This window comes from Anticarsia gemmatalis, chromosome 30 (assembly GCF_050436995.1).
Source record: "Anticarsia gemmatalis isolate Benzon Research Colony breed Stoneville strain chromosome 30, ilAntGemm2 primary, whole genome shotgun sequence".
Lineage (NCBI taxonomy): Eukaryota > Metazoa > Arthropoda > Insecta > Lepidoptera > Erebidae > Anticarsia > Anticarsia gemmatalis.
The window spans coordinates 615827-638702 of NC_134774.1; the positions used below are offsets into that span (position 1 = coordinate 615827).

The 22876-nt window shown below is 37.1% G+C and overlaps 2 protein-coding genes across 7 annotated transcripts in view; one reads left to right on the forward strand and one right to left on the reverse strand.

The window, feature by feature from the left end:
* Positions 1-13351, reverse strand: part of LOC142985413 (alpha-1,6-mannosyl-glycoprotein 2-beta-N-acetylglucosaminyltransferase-like) — a 63580-nt gene extending 50229 nt beyond the window's left edge. For 3 of the 6 annotated variants that reach the window (XM_076133558.1, XM_076133561.1, XM_076133556.1), the window contains exon 1: positions 12896-13351. The gene's annotated coding sequence lies outside the window, so the exon portion shown is untranslated. The remainder of the gene's footprint in view (positions 1-12895) is intronic. The other 3 variants (XM_076133560.1, XM_076133562.1, XM_076133559.1) reach the window with 2 other exon arrangements.
* A 1084-nt stretch (positions 13352-14435) lies between these two features.
* LOC142985445 (motile sperm domain-containing protein 2-like) lies at positions 14436-19443 on the forward strand. Its single transcript, XM_076133632.1, has one exon. The coding sequence runs from the start codon at positions 14579-14581 to the stop codon at positions 15956-15958; it is 1380 nt and encodes a 459-aa protein (XP_075989747.1). The 5' UTR covers positions 14436-14578; the 3' UTR covers positions 15959-19443.
* Positions 19444-22876: the final 3433 nt, after the last annotated feature.

Here is a 22876-nt window from a genome sequence, read left to right on the forward strand (position 1 = left end):
AACAATAGGGGGAAATTTTATGTACCTTAGAAACCAGGGGTATGTCAGTCAGTCAATCAGACACCTTAGAGTTACATAAATTAGATTATAATTTAACTCACGCATTAAACATTTTAACCCTCAAATCGTTCAATTCAAACAAAGCCACGGTGCTACCTAGTCATGTACCATAAGTGTCGCCATGGCCGATTAGTTCCGTATGACATGTGAACAAACAACGGTAAAACAAGTCACGTTAAGCACCGGTTGTTAGTCGCGTTAACCAATAGATATCTGAGACTAACTGAGTTTACCGGGATAACATAGATTGCACAGAGGTACATAATTATCCTACTTAATATTTGTGAAATATTGACAAACAAAAAGAGCAAGTGAGTATCTTGCCGTTTCTTCTAACTAGTAACAGTTTTTTCGAAACGGTGGTAGAAAAAAAAATACTTATAAAAAATATTAGGTCGGGGAAAAAGTCTTTTCGCATTATAGTATGTATGAACTTGTAATAAAATCTCTTTGACTTCAAGAACCACAAATGAGTACACGGTTCATTAGGTTTCTTTCAGTGAGCTCGTGAGGTACCCAAATCAAACTTTTGTGTAGAGAAAAGATTTTATTACAAGTTCATACATACTATAATGCGAAAAGACTTTTTCGCCGACCTAATACAACCAGGCATGGAACGATTATTTGTGAATCACAATAATATCTGTACCGTATGGAGACCGAACCTAAAACCACATGCGGCGTGGCGACCTTAACCACTGCGCCATGGAGGCCATAAATACAAAACAATCACTTGCTATAGTTAAGGAAAACAGTAGGAAAAACAAAATGAACGCCATTATTTCGAATCGATAAGGATAAAACTAAATAAATTAATTAACTTGATAATATAAACAGTTATTAATACGATATGTTTATGAAAATATATAAAATCACGCATTTATCCCTATAGGAGTAGGCAGAGACCAAATAACGCCATTTGCTACGATTAATACAAACTAATTAGTTAATTTTATAAAGCGCTATATACATTTTTAACTGCCGAAAAGCATAGTTCAAGCCGCCCGAAGGCCTTGGACATGGCTTAACAACAACCTTAATTGACAACAGCCGGGACCGACTTTTTACGTGCCCTCTGAAGCACGGAGACGTCCAGTTTAAATACCACTGAGCGATCACCCATCTACGGAATGACCGCGCCAAAGTTTGCTTAATCCAGTCTTCCGACAGGGAGAAGGAATGGTATTGTGTATAGACTAGCTTCTACGCGCGAATTCGCCCGCGTGGTTCGTAACTTAGGACAGAATTTTCATCTAAACTTTCATTTCAAACAGTCAGCCTGTCAATCACCTTTGTGTTATTAGATTTGGATGTTTTAAGAAGGAAATCATATTATCTTATAGATAAACCTTCTGATAAATATGTAGATATCTTCTTATCAGCGCTTCAGTTAATGCTTAGCATCCGAGGGAAAACCCAGTAGCATCCGGGGAGCAACTTTTATGATAAGAGAATTGTTATCTTGCAATCTTGCATGACCATGAAAGGAAAAATCTCAAGTGTTAAAAATTGGTTAGTTGACTACCAGTCAAATCAGCTACTCTTTATGAAATGTTATAAACACATTTTAGTATAGAAATACGACATAGTGACGTCACAAACTGTTTCATTACTATGCAAGGGTCTTCCGTAATGAGGGAAGCGTTAGGCCTTGAGTCCACCACGCTGACCAAATGCGGGTTGGGGACTTTACCTTTAAGAACTGTTCTAAAGAACTCTCAGGCATGCAAGGTTGCATCACGATGTTTTCCTTCACCGTTGGTAAAGGTTACTGAGTTACTAATTCGATAATTTGTCATTCACACTTTTGCATTTAAACTGCTGAAGAAATTTTCATAAGATCCGAGTTCAAATATAAGCCGCATTTGTGAAGTCGCGTGTTTAAGCTTATATCAATATAGATTGGTAGATACTGAGAGATAATTATCAAAATAGTCCGATTTATATTTATAAACTGATAATGTTCATAAATAATTATAATCACATAATCAATATCCGGTGACTAATCACAGATTTTTAGTAAATCACATAATTTTTGTAACGATTTTCAATAAAATGTTAAAATAAAATACAGTCATATACTGTTGAAATGCCTGACTGCCTCCGTGGCGCAGTGGTTAAGGTCGCCACGCCGCTATCATTGCGTCGACAGGCCGTGGATTCGATTCCCACTCGGATTAATCATTTCTGCGATCCACAGTCGGTGCGGATCGATCTCTAAAGTTAAGTGACGCTTGCCGAAGTTTTTCCGTGGATAGATGACCATATTATACGTACCGAGTTCCTCCATGTTTCGGAAGGGACGCTAAATTGTGGGTCCCGGCTGTCATTATCAAAGATCTTTGACAGTCGTTAACAGTAGCCAGAAGCTTGAAAGTCTGACAACCAGTCTTACTGAGTATCGTGTTATAACCCAGGTAACTGTGTTGTGGAGGTCAGATAGACAGTCGCTGCATGTAAAATACTGGTATTCAGCTGCATCCGGTGAGACTGGAAGCCGACTACAACATAGTTTGGAGGGCAAGGCTGATTAAGTTTTCATAGCAGTATTTTTTTATGCGAACGCGGTCGCGTGTCTAAACGAGTATTATAATAGAGTCATCAACAACCGAAATATCTACTGATAACGTTTGATAACAATAATGATAAGCAATTATGAATGAATGAAAGTATTTTTGATATGAATGATTATAATTCCATTGTATTATTTGATACACATCGCGTTTTTTTGTAGTGGTATCTAAATTACGCATATTTAAGTACTAGCTGACTCGCGCAACTTCGCTTGCGTCACGTAAGAGAATAGGACATAATTTTCCCCGTTTTTGTAACATTTTTTACTCGTACTCTGCTTCTATTGGTCGTAGCGTGATAATATATAGCCTAAAGCCTTCCTGGATAAATGGGCTATCTAACACTGAAAGAATTTTTCAAATCGTATCAGTAGTTCCTGAGATTAGCGCGTTCAAACAAACAAACAAACAAACTCTTCAGCTTTATAATATTACTAGCTGACCCGCGCAACTTCGCTTGCGTCACATAAGGAGAAGGGGTAAAAAAATTTCCCGTTTATGTAACATTTTTCACTGGTACTCTGCTCCTATTTTGTCGTAGCGTGATGATATATAGCCTATAACCTTCCTCGATAAATGGGCTATCTAACACTGAAAGATTTTTTCAAATCGGAACAGTAGTTCCTGAGATTAGCGCGTTCAAACAAACAAACAAACTCTTCAGGTTTATAATATTAGTATAGATTATTTGATAAATATCGCATTTTTTGTAGTGGTATCTAAATTACGCATATTTAAGTATTGATAGATATCACATTATCATTATAAAAAAATCCCTAAGTATATTTATTCACGGCCACCGTGGCGCAGTGGTTAAGATGGTTGCCACGCCACTACTAGTGTGTCGACAGGTTGTAGGTTCAATTCTCAAACGGAACAATAATAAACATCATGATCAGCAATCATATTAGGTCGGGGAAAAAGTCTTTTCGCATTATAGTATGTATGAACTTGTAATAAAATCTTTTCTCTACACAAAAAAGCTCGATATTTGGGTACCTCACGAGCTCACTGAAAGAAACCTAATGAACCGTGTACTCATTTGTGATTGTTGAAGTCAAAGAGATTTTATTACAAGTTCATACATACTGTAATGCGAAAAGACTTTTTCCCAGACCTATTATTATGTTTACTGCTAAGACAGAGTTCGTATTGTCTGCCTAAAATTGATTCAGTCTTTTTTTCTTATCGTATGATTAGTATTCAACCTACTGTCAAAGTTGTTCAAGCCGCCCGAAAGGCCTTTGACATGGGTTAACGACTGTTATCTTAGTAAACAACAACCTGGACCGACTTTTTACTTGCCCTCCGAAGCACAGAGACGCGCAGCTCAAATACCACTATACGGTCACCCATCTATAGAATGACCGCGCCAACGGTTGCTTCACCTACAGATCAGACATTGATTCAGTGACTTAACACAACCTCGTTCGCGAAGAAGGACGTAAAAGAAAAATAATAGAGTTATGAAAAAATCACCGTTACGACGTTATGAATCTGTGTCATGGTTAAAAAGAGATGTTCTTAAAATGTTTGAAAAACTGTCTTAATTGTCTCCGGAGTATTGAGGTCACCTTGTCAAAGTGTTTGGAGTTCGAGTCTCGGGTTGACGAAAAGACACAATGTTATAACTGTGAAGGAAAACATCGTGAGAAAAATTTGCCTGCCTAAAATTTGTTTAATACATTTATTGAGGGCATGCAAAGTCCCCAACTCGCACTTGGTCAGCGTGGTGGACTCAAGGCCTAACCCCTCCCTCTCTTTTGGGAGGAGACCCTTGCCCTGCAGTGGGACAGTAATGGGAAAAAAAATCTATAACTGTCCCACTGGGCAAGGGTCTCCAGATCTTGGGAAGGGATAGGCCTTGAGTTTAATTCTGAAACTCAATATATAAAAATGAAACCCGTTTTCCTTGGTCACGGCATCACGCGTGAATGGCTGGACCGATTTTACTAATTCTTTTTGTGTTGTATTTGTAGGAGAAGGTTCTAACGGAAAAAAATATTAAGAAAATCTCTCAGAAATATTGAAAAATAGACATTTAATTTTGCATATTTTAGGCGGTACGAAGTTCGCCGGGTCAGCTAGTAGTTAATAATTAAAAGTATAACCATAGACAAGACATTGTTGCCATAATATTATTGAATAAAAAACTCATAATAAAAGTTAAGAAAAATATTTTAATATGAAATCAATTGTTATAGTCCCACCATGTTAGTATTGTAATAGATAATGTTTTTAAAATATAGATGATAAATATTCCACATGCTACTCGTAACCGGCGGTCCTGTATGACAAGATGTATGTATGTGAATGAAGCAAGGGAAGTTTGTAAGGATCGTACCAAGTGGCGTATTTTGGTCTCTGCCTACCTCTATGAGAAAAAGGCGTGATAGTATGTATGTACTAGTACTTTTGCACAAATTTATGTGCCTCCCGAAACTCGGAACTCGATAAGGGTTGTTCTTTAAAATTTGGAAAACCGGATAAGACGCGTGAAAACCCCGGATTTTAGAGTCCGAAAGCCGGACATGTCAACAAGAAGAGCAACCGCAACGGGAGGAGTGGGGGAACGGTGAATATACTTGGTTCGTCGGTTGATCGTGGTGTGCAAACATAGTGCGTGTCTTGCAGGCGGCCAAATTTTTTTTTATTTATAAATTTTTTAAAACCCGGTCTACAAAAGAAACCTCCCCCGGACGCTCCCCGGATGCCCTCTAAACTAGGACAAATCCGGGGAGACCTGGACGGATGGCAACCCTAAACTCGATACGTATAGGATGGTCACCCATCCACAGAACAACCTCGGCAAGCATGTAATGTTTGTAATGTTGTTTTCTGTACTGTACAACACGCAACGTCTACCGATACGCTTGCACGTTAAGTAGGCCAACATAATTTTTCCGGTTACTTAACCTAACCGGTGAGAAAAACGAAAGTAACTAGATATTACATCAAACAACTTATTTGAAAAACAAACAATCATACGATACGTATTTCACGAGTGTCCGATATACTCCCACAATACTATGAGAGTGATGGAATAGAGTGTAAATGTACGCATACGATACGGGCGACACTATAAACATACTCCCCGATTTTAATTGCAACTACTACTACTAATGCACTTCTTATCTTAGGGGTGGGGGTGCCAGTTAATGCCTGGCTGACACTTCGACCATTCCTGGGGGCTATCACGTATCTCAGATGACAACCATTTGAAAGCCACTGTGCTGTCCATTGTTTTTTTCCTTAGATGATAGTGATTAGTACGTTACGTCAAAGCAGCAATGTACTGAATAGTGACCATAGATTTGACATATACTAGCTGTCAACTGAGATACGTGATAAGCCCGCTGATCCTTTGTGTCACCCCCTCCTTTGCTACTCTAGAGGTTGGGGGGCGTAGCAAAACTATTAAGTTTTGCTTTAGCGTAGCTAGTGGAGTAGCCCCAACGTCTAGTGCTTCCGGTGGGGTGCGATCTCAAAAAAGACTGGCTCGACCCGGTACCCGAACCCGAGACCTCTCTCGCGCAGCAGTTGTATACACTACCGACCATGCCACGGAGTCATCGGAAACTATTAACAATCTAAATGGGGCCTAAATTATGCAATTATGTATGTAACATAAATGTATGTAATTATGTATGCACATATGTATGTACACCATGCATGCCCTAAATATCTACATATTGTTAGTATTCGCTGAATTAACTAACATCCTGCTATTAAATTAATTAAACAACGCATTACCATTTTCATATTTTACTAGTCGCGCTCATAGCCAGTTGCGCTCACCGGTCGGTAAACGATCTGTTAGTTAAGCAACCGTTGGTGCGGTCATTCCAAGGATGGGTGACCATCAATGTGGTCAATCTAGTGCGAAATTTGTTCAAGCCGCCCGAAGGCTTTTGACGTGGCTTAACGACTGTTATCTATACTAATATTATAAAGCTGAAGAGTTTGTTTGTTTGAACGCGCTAATCTCAGGTACTACCGATTTGAAAAATTCTTTCAGTGTTAGATAGCCCATTTATCGAGGTAGTCTATAGACTATATAACATCACGCTACGGCCATTAGGAGCCGGGATAATTATGACCCATTCTCTCTTCGGTGACGCAAGCGAAGTTGCGCGGGTCAGCTAGTCCCCTATAACACAGGACTTGTAATGGCGAAACATGGGTGTATTTCATATACTTGCTTACACCTTCTGTTATAAACTGTCGTGATGTTATATGTATATATATGTAAAGATTCTAACTAGACCGCGCTGAGTTAATTAACATAATTTCTATATACATGCAGATGAGTGCTAATTATCATAGTTGTCATTTGTAAATGTATGACATTGTTTGTGTGACATTGAGCTGTTTCTATCACCTAGTGTGAAAAGAGAGTTATGATCAAGCTAATTATATATATCAGCTTATCACGTATCTCAGTTGACAACTAATGTACGCCAAATTATATATCAGCTTCGCCTTTATACCAAACTGTGTTGGAGTCGGCTTCCAGTCTCACCGGATGCAGCTGAATACCGGTGTTTTACATGGAGCGACTGTCTATCTGACCTCCACATCACAGTTACCTGGGATATAACACGATACCCTTCGGTAAGACTGGTTGTCAGACTTTCAAGCTTCTGACTACTGTTTACGACTGTCAAAGATCTTCGAAAATGACAGCCGGGACCCACAATTCGTGCCTTCCGAAACACGAAGGAACTCGATATGTGTAAGATGGTCACCCATCCACAGAACAACCTCGGCAGGCGTGGCTTAACCTCAGAGATCGATCCACGCGGCTGTTGTCAACTAAGCCACGAGCTCCTACGTCCTAGTGTACGTCAAATTGATGGCCACTAGTACATTGCTGCTTTGACGTAACGTGTTCATAACTATAACTGGGAGAACACAATGTTCGCATAGTGGCTTTCGAGTAGTTGTCAACTGAGATGCGTGATAGGCCACCAGGAGTACAAGGAAGGTTGGTTTTAAGGGGGGTACGTGCTACCCTCTTACACTGGTTCCTAAAACTAAGAAAATAATATATAGGTTGACCATTAACCATACGAGAAAGAAAGAAAGCCACATGCCGATTGGCCGGAACAGCCCATCGGCAACCTACGAGAAGCGTATAGCACTGGACGTGGGAATCGAACTCAAAACCTCGTGATCACTACACTCACTACAACCTTTAGTCACACACACATCTTCCTCATGAATCACTCTATTCGTAAAAACCATTCGGAATTTCGTCCAGTAGTTTTTGAGTTATCACAAGCAGACAGACAGACGGCAGACGCAGCGGGGAATCCGAACTGAAAGCAGATACGAGCGTCACAAAAATATTAGGTCGGGGAAAAAGTCTTTTCGCATTATAGTATGTATACTATGTATGAACTTGTAATAAAATCTTATCTCTACACAAAAAGCTCGATATCTGTGTACCTCACGAGCTCACTGAAAAAAACCTAATGAACCGTGTACTCATTTGTGATTGTTGAAGCCAAAGAGATTTTATTACAAGTTCATACTATAATGCGAAAAGACTTTTTCCCCGACCTAATGTTTTTGTGACGCTCGTATCTGCTACGGTTTTGGGAAATATCACGCCTGTTATCGCAGCGAGCAGCAGGCAGAGATTCTAGAAGGAATGCACAGTCCCTTGCCCGCATTAGGCCAGCGTAGTAGTCTCAACTCCTCACTCTTCCATTATTCCGAGAGGACCTTTGCCCAACATCGGGAAGTTTGTACCAGAACAAATTCGTGAACAAAACTAGCAAATTCTAGTTGATTCATAATTTAACTCTTCCGGCTGATAATTGTCAATCATTTGACTGACTACGACGGAAGCCGGGCCACAAAGGATGATAATTTTACATCATTATAACTAGATCGTCATGGCAGAAGTAATGGGTATCATATTCTAGAAATGTAATTGAAAAAATCAACCCGAGTTGAACTCGCCCACGGACAATTCCGTACCATCTATTATAACTCAAAGATGACTGACTGACATAGCCCCGGTTTCTGAGTACATTTAGCGGTAGTTTGTCTATTCAATAGAGTTTTTTTAAATGAGTTTCAACGCTATTGAATAGATAAACTACCGCTAAATGTACCTCAGAAACCGGGGGATAGTGATCTATGAACGCACAGCCCAAACCATTAGACGGATCGACCTGAAATTTAGCATGCAGCTAGATGCTATGACCTAGGCATCCGATCAGAATTTTCATATAAAATTTCAGTCTCTATTTTATCCCCTTGGGTAGAATTGATCAAAACCCTTTCTTAGCGGATGCCTACGTCATAACATCTACCTGCATGCCAAATTTCAGCTCGATCCGTCCAATGGTTTGTGCTGTGCGTTGATAGATCACTATGTCAGTCAGTCACCTTTGAGTTATATATATTTGTATGTATAGTGGAACTTGGAAGACAGAGCATATGACGTCACTTACACGTGACCGACAGGATTCCAACCAGTTTAGAATATAAAGTAGTATATTAGCATTTCTATATTATCCTCAACGATATAGTTTGATATTTATGCATCTATTTGTTGTTTTTCCCTGCACTTTACATGCAATCATCGTTATAAAAAACATCCTACTAATATTATAAATGCGAAAGTTTGTGAGTATGTATGTATGTTACTCTTTCACGCAAATACCACTGAATCGATTACGATGAAATTTGGTATGTAGGTAGCTAAAGACACAGAATAACACATAGGCTACTTTTTATCCCGGTGTTCCCGCGGGATCGGTATTTACACGGGAAGGGTTTAAACGATCGAGCTGAAATTTGGCATGCAGGTAGATGTTATGACGTAGGCATCCGCTAAGAAAGGATAAATTCTACCCCTAAAGGGATAAAATAGGGGGTGAAAGTTAACATCATCTAGATTTTCGACTGATTGAACAGAAATTAACATAGATTTACACATAAGCTATTTTTTAAGTACGGGAAACCTTTTCACGCGGACGAAGTCGCGGGCGGAAGCTAATATCTATACTAATCTATACTAATATTATAAAGCTGAAGAGTTTGTTTGTTTGTTTGTTTGAACGCGCTAATCTCGAGAACTACTGGTCCGATTTGAAAAATTCTTTCAGTGTTAGATAGCCCATTTATCGAGGAAGGTTATAGGCTATATATCATCACGCTACGACCAATAGGAGCAGAGCACCAGTAAAAAATGTTACAAAAACGGGGAAAATTATGATTATCTTAAGTGACGCAAGCGAAGTTGCGCGGGTCACCTAGTATATTCATATAAACGATTGCAAGTAGTACGCACTCATCCATGCCAGTTAATAAACTTTTTTCCCCATACAAGTCGACCTTTAAAGTTCATGGTATTTGCACGCAATAAAAACGTGAAATTATCAGCTTTTTATGGTAAAGTACCTTCAGCCCGTGACTTTGTTAGTATAAAATTATTTCCCAAGGTAAATCCTACTATATTGGACTACTAGCGGACCCGACAGACGTTGTCCTGTCTAATAAATTAAAAATTAATTAAAAAAACATTGTCCAGCGGACAAAATTGTGAATCTAAACCATTCTCAGATCCCCTTGAACACACACAAAAAATTTCATCAAAATCGATCCAGTCGTTTAAAAGAAGTTCAGTGACATACACACTTACAGAAGAATTATATATATAAAGATGGTATGTACTTCTTTTAAACGACTGGATCGATTTTGATGAAATTTTTTGTGTGTGTTCAAGGGGATCTGAGAATGGTTTAGATTCACAATTTTGTCCGCTGGACAATGTTTTTTTAATTAATTTTTAATTTATTAGACAGGACAACGTCTGTCGGGTCCGCTAGTAGTCCAATATAGTAGGATTTACCTTGGGAAATAATTTTATACTAACAAAGTCACGGGCTGAAGGTACTTTACCATAAAAAGCTGATAATTTCACGTTTTTATTGCGTGCAAATACCATGAACTTTAAAGGTCGACTTGTATGGGGAAAAAAGTTTATTAACTGGCATGGATGAGTGCGTACTACTTGCAATCGTTTATATGAATATACTAGGTGACCCGCGCAACTTCGCTTGCGTCACTTAAGATAATCATAATTTTCCCCGTTTTTGTAACATTTTTTACTGGTGCTCTGCTCCTATTGGTCGTAGCGCGATGACATAGAGCCTATAGCGTTCCTCGATAAATGGACTATCTATCACTGAAAGAATTTTTCAAATTGGACCAGTAGTTGCTGAGATTAGCGCATCTAAACAAACAAACAAACTCTTCAATATAGATGAGAGAGTTGAGTCTACAAGGCTGACCAAACTGAAGCACAGCAGAGAGGCTGTAAACCTTATATCTACGGAAATTTAATTGAATATAATCTAATACTGACACCTCCCACGCCAGTGGTCGCAGGTTCGAGTCCGAGGCAACACACCAATGACTTTTCGAAGTTATGTGTGTATTAGAAATAATTATCACATGCTCCAACGGTGAAGGAAAAACATCGTGAGGAAACCTTGCATGCCTAAAATTTGTTTAATACATTTATTTAGGGCATGCAAAGTCCCCAACCCGCACTTGGCCAGCGTGGTGGACTCAAGGCCTAACCCCTCCCTCATTACGGGAGGAGACCCTTGCCCAGCAGTGGGACAGTAATGGGTTAAGTTTATTTATTTATTTTATAATCTAATACAAATAAAAAACAGACCAATAGCACTTTGTCTGCCCTGGATATGAACCTAAGACATCTTTCAGCAGTCAGATATACTAAAAACCGCTCCACAAATGTCTAAATCAAATAAAGTAAATAAATAAATCAAATCTTTCATTTATGACAGTAATAAAATATAACAAATCTATATTTAACAGTAGCATAGATAAGATAAAAATAATATTTGAGTTATAGATAAAATGACAATGAATTATTTGTAACAGTGAAATGTGGATTTACAGATAAAAAATCAGCTTATCTATGACAGGAAGTTTTAATACAATGATTGAAGGGAATTCCCAGAAATTATTCAGACTTATTAAACTAGCTGACCCGTGCAACTTCGCTTGCGTCACATAAGAGAGAATTGGTCAAAATATTACCCGTTTTTGTAACATTTTTTACTGCTGCTCTGCTTCTATTAGTCATAGCTTGATGATATATAGCCTATAGTCTGCCTCGATAAATGGACTATCTGACACTGAAAGAATTTTTCAAATCGGACCAGTAGTTTCTGAGATTAGTGCATTCAAACAAACAAACTCTTCAGTTTTATAATATTAGTATAGATTACTGTGATCTGATCAAATTGACAATGTCTTGAAAAAAATTCTTGTACCTGGTGGTCCTGTATGACAACATGCATGTGAATGAAGCAAGGGAAGTTTGTAAGGATTATAGCAAGTAGCATTTCTTGTGTCTGCCTACCCCTATGGGAAAAGGGTGTTGTATTTATGTGTGTAAATTGGCCAGCTTGGTGAAATAAAGACCTAAACCCTCCCTCATTTTGAAGACAGGGACAATCATGGGCAAAATAAAAAATATCAGTAATACTATTTTAGGGGAAAATAAAATTTAAATAACACAGAAATGGTAAATCTGTAAATTTTCATTGCTAAGGAAACTTTGTAATTTTCCTTTTTAAAGAACTTATGTGCTAAAAGTATGATACTATTGCCAGTAATATTCCACAGGCATAATAAGTTAAACTTCTATTACAGGGAGAGAATAGACAAATAAAAAAAAAATGAAAATATTTTTATGTGTAGTATGAAATTTTTGTAATATATTGTTATTAACAAAAATCATTGATTATTTCTATTTTATTATATGTATCTGTGTACTTATTATTGAAAGTAACTTAGTTTGAAGTGTCTGATAGTATTCATAAAGGACCTTGACATGATAACATGTGTAGGACTTTATCATATCCTAAATTAATATTTCAAAGTTCTACAGTATATAAAATTATATTTAGAAACGAAATGTTTAACTTTACATTGAGTTAAAAGTTAAATATTCAGCTAATTTAAATTTTAAATTATATTCCTTCAAGGAAATAAGCCATATTTTTTATGATTAATACTCAGAGCATAAAGAATTATATTGTTTTTTTAATTAAAGCAACAGCGCAACGATCGTGTACAGCCAATACGAAACCTCGATATTCCAAGTTTGAAATACAATATTGAAAAAAATATGTAAATAATAAATTTGTTAACACATCTTGACCCACATATTCTCATAATATTATGCTTAAAACTAGTTTACTCACCAGAAAAACCAGACAGACATCGCTTTCCCCCGACGACAACACAAAACCACTTTAAAAATTGGTAAAATTACGTAAATATACACTTCTAACTATTCAACTATGTTTTTGTCAAAAAATCACTGTAATATCACACAGCACTACGTTAATTCCAAGGTTTTTTATATTCTGAAACAGTTATGCGACACAAATGTTAGTGTTTACAACTGTAACATACTGTATTGCTTGATTATTATTGATTGAAACTGAATGTACGGAAAAAATATTAATTTATTCTCTATTTTATTTGTTTTGTTGCGAAACTAGAGTATAGTTTTGTATATTTAATTCATTTGGTGTCTATTTTAGGCCATGCAGTCAGTCACATGATGCTAATTAAGTGAATAAACAGTTTTAAATTTAATAAATCTCAATGCGAACCACTGCTTAGCAAGTGGCAAAATATGTAGGTATTTTTTCGACCTACATTCTATGGTAGAAAAAGTGACAGTACAGTTAAATGTTGCTATTCGTATTAACTTATAATATTACCAGCCAGTAAATCTCCTATGACAGGAGCAACTGTGCAAAATCTTGAAATTGAATTAGAATCTTGGGAACAAAATCACGTGACAGTCTTATGAGCAATAACCATAATTATTCAATGGTTATCGGAATTTGATGCATTTCCATCAAAATAAGTTTTGTGTGCATTTTGGAAAACGATTTACTTTAAGAGCAATTATTAATTCTTCAAATATGCTTAGAAACACTTGTCGTGGGTTTCATTCTCTACAGAAAACTTAAAAAAATCGAAAAAACTATCATCCTTTTTATTTTATTGAATTACTAGCTGACTCGTGCAACTTCGCTTGCGTCATAAAAGAGAGAATGGGTCAAAATGTACCCAGATTTTCTAACATTTTTTACTGGTACTCTGCTCCTATTGGTCATAGCGTGATGCTATAGGTATAGACTATAGTCTTCCTCGATAAATGGACTATCTAACACTGAAAGAATTTTTCAAATCGGTCCCGTAGTTCCTGAGACTAGCGCGTTCAAACAAACAAACAAACTAGATTAGATTAGATATTAGTGTAGATATTAGTATAAATTATTATGACGGAAAGTATTTTTTTTACCAAGTTCCTATGCGTACAAATCTGCTTTTGATTAACTCTTTAATATGTATTTGAGGTGGCAGTAGTAATTTTGTATTGAGCAAGTACCTAAATTTCGATTTAATTACACTTTTTTTCTACTACGCAATATTATTATTTACTGATGGCAGCACACTCTTCTTATGTCAACTACGTTCCAACGTACGCAGAGATCAGCTGGTTGTCAAAACGAAAAAGTAAGAAAAAATCTTATTGGAATGAAACAGAATATGTAAAAAAAAGCTTTGAATTTTGTTTTAAAAATTTTAGTATCTCGAAATATTTTCGTAAAAGTTAAAATATTCATAAAGAATTATGTTTAGTTAATAACCACTATGCACAAATATTTATTGAACAAACAAAAAATTCCATACGGACTTTTGACTACTGAACTGGACCTCGACCTCTAATGACATTTAGTAAAAAATAAGTTGATTCATTTTCATTTCATTCGCCGTTCATGATTTCCCTGTTATTATATCTAACGAGAGCCGAAACAATAATTTGTAACATCCTTATTATCGCATGATATAAATATTTCACGATAATGGCGACGCCGGCGGACGTTCGTGCGCTTTTCGAAGCGAAATTAAAAGATAGTGCTACACCTCCGGATTTTCATCCTTTAGATTTGGAGCGTGCAAAAGATGAGAAATATCTGCAGAGAGTGTTGTATCATAGTGAGAAAGACCCGAAACAGGCGGCCGACATGTTGTGGGACATCTTAACTTGGAGAAAATCTGTCGGCGCGAGTGATATTAACGAAAGTAACATACGAATGGATTATGTACAAGAAGGAGTGTTTTTTCCGCGAGGGAGAGACATTGATGGCAGTCTTTTACTCATATTCAAGGCTAAAATGCATGTAAAAGGGCAGCGGGAGTACGAGGAGCTGAAGAAAATCATGATTTACTGGTTTGATCGTGTGGAACGAGAAGAAAATGGTAAGCGAATTACAATGTTTTTCGATATGGATGGCAGTGGCTTAGGTAACATGGACATGGAGCTTGTAAAATACTTGATAACACTCTTTAAACTGTATTATCCATATTTCCTTAATTATATTGTTATTTATCAAATGCCTTGGGTGCTGTCGGCTGCGTTCAAAGTCGTTAAAACATTACTTCCGGCTAAAGCTGTGGAAAAAATGAAATTTGTTACCAAAGATACTTTGAAGGATATTGTTGCGCCCGAACAGGCTTTAGCTGTGTGGGGAGGCAAAGATAACTACGTATTTGAGTTCATTCCTGAAAGTAAAACCAACTCGGAGCATACAACGTCCAAGAAAGTCACATTTGCCGAACAAGGTGACAGTCAGCATTCGCCCGGAGAAATGCTTCGTCTCGTTCCCAACGATACTATCATATTCAAGAACGATAATGATGAGATTTCCGGTCAATTTACGATTACAAATATGGATGACAGTGCGATATCGTTCAAAATCAGAACAACAGCTCCTGAGAAGTTCCGAGTGAGACCAAGCTCAGGGACTTTAGCCAGCGGAGCTTCACAAACGGTCCTCATTGTTGTCCAACCAGGAATACATTTACGTACAGTCACTAAAGACAGATTCCTTGTCATGTCAATTCAGATACCAAAGACAGATTTAAATCAGAAAGAGTTGTCCGAAATCTGGCAAGCATCAACCGGAAGCAAAACCGATGAATACCGTCTCAAATGCCAGTTCCCAGACAAAGATATACCAAAGAACGGTAACGTTACCGATGGAAAATCTCCAGAAAAGACCGACTCCGTTGCAAATTCATTATCTAACTTAGAAATGAACTACGAGATGTTACATCGTGATTTGCAGAAGTTGAAATGGATGCAGTTTCTTACTTTAACGATTACGGTCTTCGTTGCTGTGGTGGGGTACCTCATTTATGTTAATGTTGGTGAAGAAGGGAAGTATTGTGAGAGATTGTAGCCCATAGACCTCGTGGTCTTCAACGCCACAATACAGATAGACACTATAATGGTCATATTTGTTTGTTTGCTATTCACTAATGTGATACTTTACGTTCTTTATAGTCAAATAACTTGTAAATTAAGTATATTGTATGTTAAATAAGGTTTTAGTGGGCGTTGCAAATTAATTTTTGAAAGAACAAAACATTTTTTCTAGATAATATCTCAAAAAAATGTTCTAGTTTTTGAAAATACAACAAAAAGACAACAACAAGAAAAAGTACACAAATTTTATTTGCATCCTAATTTTAGCATCTTGATAAAAAAGATATTCTTTGGCAAAATAATTTTTGTCAAGAATAAATACTCATATTCTTGTCTATAATTGAATATTTTAAACAGTTAAATTAAACTAGTACCTTGGTCCCAAGTTAGCTCTCTATTTCATCTGAAATACAAAAATATTGTACTCTTCAGAAACTAATTTGCAACGAACACCTAATTTGGTTTATTTGTTTCACCGTAGAAAACGCATATTGGTAAAGACAACTGCACTAATTTAGTCTTAAAGGTTATTTCATATGTAAAATAGTTAAAATATATACTTTTGATTTAATCGGAGCGCTCATAGCCAGCTGCGCTCACCGATCCCTAAGCAATCTGTGGGTTAAGCAAACGTTGCTGAGGTTGTTTCATAGATGGGTGTTATTGAACTGAGCGTCTCCAAGCTTTGGGGTGCGTTAAAAGTCGGTCCCGGTTGTTGTCTATTAAGATAACAGTTGTTAAGCCATGTCAAAGGTTTTCGGGCTTGAACAACTTTGACACTAGGTTGACCACTAACCATACGATAAAAAAAGTAATCTAGTTTTGAAGCTTATGTTTTAAAAAATCGGTGTGTCATTCTTTTTCTAAATGTGTAACAAAGATAGAAGATGCTATTTCGCATGTGCGAGCGAGATTTCCGATATAGACTGAATGTTTTTGAAAATAGCCGCGAAAATACACAATTTTTATTTACATTGTACAATTTTGACATTTATATAAAATACATTCCTTTGGTTTAAAAAGACATTAGATTTAAGAGAATTATGCATTTTCATAACTTCTGAATAAGTGCCAGAAAAGTGGTTAAAGTAATCACTTCACCACAATAACCGTAGCGCCGCGTGTGGTTCAAATCTCACCCGGGACAAATATTAGTGTGATGAGCACGAGTATCTGTTCTGAGTCTGGTTGTTAATGTATCTATATAAGTATGTATTTACAAGTATATAAGTATGTTTATCAGTTATCTGGTTACAGTACAAGCTCTGCTTAGTTTGCAATCAAATGACCGTGTGTGAGTTGTCCAATGATATTTATTTATTTAGGGTAGAATTTCTAAAGATGGTTTTATATACTTTATCTACACGATTGCTTGTCTGGCACTTATTCATAAGTCCTGAAACTGTTATTTAAGCTCTCATGTTGTATTTTCAAAATTGTTGATTTTTGTATTTAACATTGTCCTGTTTTGGGGTAGGCAGAGGTGTATTTACATTCTTACAGTTATTTTGTAAACCATCCTATTAATATTATAAATGAGAAACTTTGTCTGTTCTTCAATCACGCCAAAACTACTAAACAAATTTTGATGAAATTGACTGACTGACTGATCTATCAACGCACAGCACAAACCACTAGACGGATCGAGCTGAAATTTGTCATGCAGGTAGATGTTATGACATAGGCATCCGCTAAGAAAGGATTTTGATCAATCCTGTCCCCAAGGGAATAAAATAGGGGATGAAAGTTTGTATGAAAATTCTTTCGCGGGCAAAAACTAGTAGTATATAAACCTGGAATCCCACATATACTTTTGACCCAAGAAAATCATTTCTTTAGCACGAAGTCGCGGGCTGAACTAGTTTTTTACATAGCTCTTGTAATAATATACAAATAATTTAACCGCAAGAAACTTAATAGGTTTGAGACGAACATCTGTAATGCATAATAGTGGTTAAGCAACCCTTGGCGCGGTCATTCCATAGATGGAAGACTACATAGTGGTATTTGAACTGAGCGTCTCCGTGCTTCGAAGGCACGTAAAATGTCGGTCGCGGTTGATGTCAATTAAGATAACAGTCGTTAAGCCACGTCAAAGGCCTTCGGGCGGCTTGAACAACTTTGGCACTAGGTTGACCACTAACCATACGATAAGAATGAATAATATTAGGAAAGGTTTAGTGTAATAAGTGTTTATACACCTCTGCCTACCTTCTAGGAGAAAAATTAATATAGCAAAATTCATTAATATATTGTAAAAATTGTAACATTATAACTTAAGAGTAGTGCAAAGCACTGATTTGCTGCAATTCGTGCAATTTTGATCAAAGAGCGGTGGACACCGGTGCGTGGCATGTAATAGACTCTGCGGCGCAGTGGATTAGGACGCCAAGCCGCTACCATTGGGTCGGGAGGTCGTGGGTTCGATTCCTTCATTTGGTAGTCGCTTGAAGACTAAAATCTTTGGCTATCGGAGACTTTACGTAGTATTGTGTGAGCATAACAAAAATTATGAGGCGTTCATAGTTAGTTCCGCTCACTGGTCGGTAAACGATCAACGGGTTAAGCAAACTTTAGCGCGGACGTTTCTAAGAGGGAAGGGGTAGTGATATTTGAACTTAGCATCTCTGTTTTTCGGAGGGCATGTAAAAAGTCAGTTCCAGTTCTTGTCTATTAAGATAACAGTCGTTAAGTCATATCCAAGGCCTACGGGCTTGAACAACTTTGACACTAGGTTGACCACTAACCATACTATGAATAATTTAATAAAAAATATCACTAAACTTGCCCCTATAGATACTAAAGGGGTACGGGGGTTTTTTTAAGTATGTTACATGCGCGCAACCGGTGTGCAACGGTAAAAAAATATCATTTAAAAAAAGGTGTTGGCTAATTTTAGGTAAATTTTGTAAAAAAAAGTTATTAAATTATTTTCAAAAAAAAAAGAATGTATAAGTATTTTTCACAGCCTTCAAAGGTTTCGGGCTAAAATTCCGAGTACGCATTTGTATATTAATATTGGAGTTAGATGGTGTATTTTTTTTTTGAACTCGGAGTTTCGTACTGGCCTAAACGTTCATAGATCTTTGTTCGTACCGGTAGAGGTTACTTTTGATTACAGGGGTTACTTTAAAATGGAAAGAAATGGGCATGTTTATGGCCAATTACACTATTTGAAATGCTACAATTTTATTCATAGCGATATTTCGTACCAAAAACTGGAAAACTGAACTCGTCGCTAGTTTACGCGAGCTATTTACTTGTTTCTATATTCAAATTAACCCCATTTTTTTTTCTAAAGTAACCCCGTAAAGGTCACATCGCACAAGTATCAAGTTTTGTACATTTAAATGTATCTTTTTCAAACGTAACTCCGCGTTCAAAACGAACTGATTTTTAAGCTCTATTTAATATTGTAAAAATCATTTATTAGTCATTAATAAATATTAGAAAACGAAATTGACATTTTATTTTGGCGCCAAACAACTTGAACACGCGTAGGTGTTATCAATCTGAACGTAGACACAGTACAGAGGACTCTCGGTTGACTGTTCTAACAATCGAGCGATCCAAGCGCAATAGTCCTCCACACGCACTGCTATTTACAAGCGGAACTAAATATGATGTAGCGAAATTGTTTAAGTTGTTTGGCGGCACTTATAAATCGCCTTTTCCATATGGGTAGTTGATAAATATTTCTAGAGAGTAGAACTTGGATAAACATTTTTATTTGTATGCATTTTTCTGCATAAACATTGAAACATCGGAAGGATGTAAAAATATGAATATTTTAGTTGGTAAATAGTTTCATTTTATACGAAATATAACAGACAATTTTGTGTAAACAGCTATTGTTTTAAATTGCAGTAACATTGCAGTTCGCTATTATAGTGTTTATGAAATGAAATCTAACGGAAAACAATATGAGGGAAAGATTTCCTTCTCAAAATTTCTTGTCATATGTACAGTGAGTGTGTGTAGGTAACAGGTAGTGAGTGATGCCATCAAAAACATTCTGTAAAAACCTCAAGTCTCGCCGTAAAAAGTTGTGAGATCTATATAATACCAAGTCGATTAATCTATTTAGTCTCTAATTAAAGGACCTTCTGTCTTAAGTTATTACGTATGTTATTATCATGCCAATTTAAAAAAAAATACCTTTAAAACAAATAGACCGACCTGGCCATCGCATGATTTGATTATTAGTATGTATCACACTACACAGCACGACGAGAAGTTAATGCTCCTGAAATGTTAATGGCGAATTTGTGTTTTCTTGCGATGACCAAGTCGATCTATTTGTTTTAAAGGTATTTTTTTTAAATTGGCATGATAATAACATACGTAATAACTTAAGACAGAAGGTCCTTTAATTAGAGACTAAATAGATTAATCGACTTGGTATTATATAGATCTCACAACTTTTTACGGCGAGACTTGAGGTTTTTACAGAATGTTTTTGATGGCATCTCACTTCTTTTTGTAGAGCGAACATAAGTCCAATTTGTATGGAAAGACGTTTTTTTTTCATAATTCAACATATTTTTCTGTGGGAATGTTGTTCAGTTTCATGGGCTAAACACCCTTGCCCACCCTATACCCCCTCCCGTTATGCCTCATATAGTAGGTACCTATCTACACCTATTTATTTTATTTTCTACAGTAATAAAGATTCATTAACTGCAAATGTAACTTTGTAATCTTATACATTTATATGGAATTACAAAGTTATTGTTGCAGCTAGTGTATTTAGAAAACTGGACCGAAATTAGAAAATATTGAATTTTTCCCATGATTAAGACACTAAACCCTATTTGTATTCTAAATTTTAAGCTTCTAAGTCTGCTAGAAGTACCTTAGACTTTTGATGATCGGTGAGTCAGTGAGTCAGTGAATCAGTGAGTGACAAAATTCAAAATTTTAACGAGTTGTCATTCTTAAACTACTGGTTCAAATTGACTGAAATTTTAAATATACCGTGTTTATACAATGACTGATTAGTTGCTGAAAATCCAGGCTTCTTGTTTTATCCACAACGAAATTATAGGGGTGTCAAAAATAGCCCGAATTGCTTCGAGAAAAGGATGTTACGGCCGTGCCACTTTTTTTTTGCTCGACTTGCGGGGGCACTTCCGTGCCCCCAGATGTTGTGTCGCGTGTGTCCGCACTCACACCGACTGTCAACTATGTATGTAAGTGTGGCTTGCTACATACATATTCGGTTCGTCAATATTGATCGAACAACAAAACCGACTCGACTCACTTGTTCGGCTTGTGTCGATCGGGTTCATCTACACACATTCGGTATTGCCGTTTGGCCGATTAATCCCGAACCGAATAATATGTGTGTAGCAAGTCTGACAGTTGTCGAAACAATTTCTAGTTTAATACAAACGCTATAAAATCCTTGATATGATTCTCACCAAACACTGCCCTATTGTTTGAAAATAACCTTACGTAAAGCTTAAGAACATTTTAAAACATCATTTTACTAGTTTTCACACGGTTTCACCTCTTAAAAGGCCACAAGAGGGGCTATCACACAGTCGACAACTATTTCAAAGCCATTATGCTGTAAGGCATGATGAAGACATGAAGACCAAAGAAATAATGGAGTGGCGACCATGGAACGGGTGAAGATCGCAAGGAAGGCTTCCAACTAGATAGTCGGATGACATCGTAAAATGTATAGGTCTTCAATAGGTGCCTTTACACACACGCTCTATCGCGCGTGAAAGAGTGTGCAAGGGGAAGGGAAACAGCGCACGCCGCGCTCATCTGTCAAGCCCACAATGAAATCGCGACCAAATAGCGCGCCGACTTTCCCGAGGGTAATCCTGTACGCTCCTAAGAATGCGCGATAGAGCGTGAGTGTAAAGGCGGCCATTGGACTAGCGAAGGATCCTTAAAGAATGGCGTAATTGGGGGGAGTCCTATACTCAACAGAGGGTAGAAATGGACTGAATAGATAGATATATGCTGTACATCGTTTTCTGCCTTAGATTGTAATGATTAACACGTTACTTCAAAGCAGCAATGGACTGAATAGTGGCCATAAATTTGACGTACGCTGGTTGTCAATTCAGATAGGTGATATCCCCTCTGGCATTTGGTAACTATCATGCCGTAACTGGTATCTGTGGACTGTGGATTCAATACTTACATAGAGCAGGAGCTGCCAGTTGATCAGGAAATCCGATATGATGGAGACATTTTGCACCTTCTCCCATGTAGGTACAGTTATGACACTATGTATAGGCAAATACTACGGTACACAACGAGTCTTACACGCGGTTAATCGAATTATATCGACCGTGGTTACGGACTGACTGATGTAGCTAAGCGTCGTCTCCTTGTGGCGCTAGTTTCTACGACTACCCTCATTTGACTATATTTAAATTGTTCAAAATTATGTATAGATGTCGCTAAAGAACTTGAATATAAGTAGATGTTTCAGAAAGCAAACTGAACGTAGACACAGTGCAGAGGACTCTCAGTTGACTATTAAACACAAAATTCGTTTATTATGTAGTAAAATTGTTTAAGTTGTTTGGGGGCACTTTACCTTCACCAACAATCCTCGAATTTTGCTATCAGAAACATGAGACTTTGAATAATTGGGTCTTGCCTATACTTTTGTATGAGAGTGAGGAATCCAGATTTTTATGAGGAGAACTAGCGGCCGCCCGCGGCTTCTACCGCGTAGACTTCAGTTTCCCGCTTCCACAATACTGTTTTTATTTATTATCTTTCATATAAAAGTATTTCCCCGTTTTTAGCTAGCTGCTAAACCCGCAAGCTACTCCTGCATTTAACAGCTAGTGCGAAAGGTGGCTTAGAATTTTAATTGATTGACATTAGGAGCCAACAAACAAGGCGATTTTCTTATTAT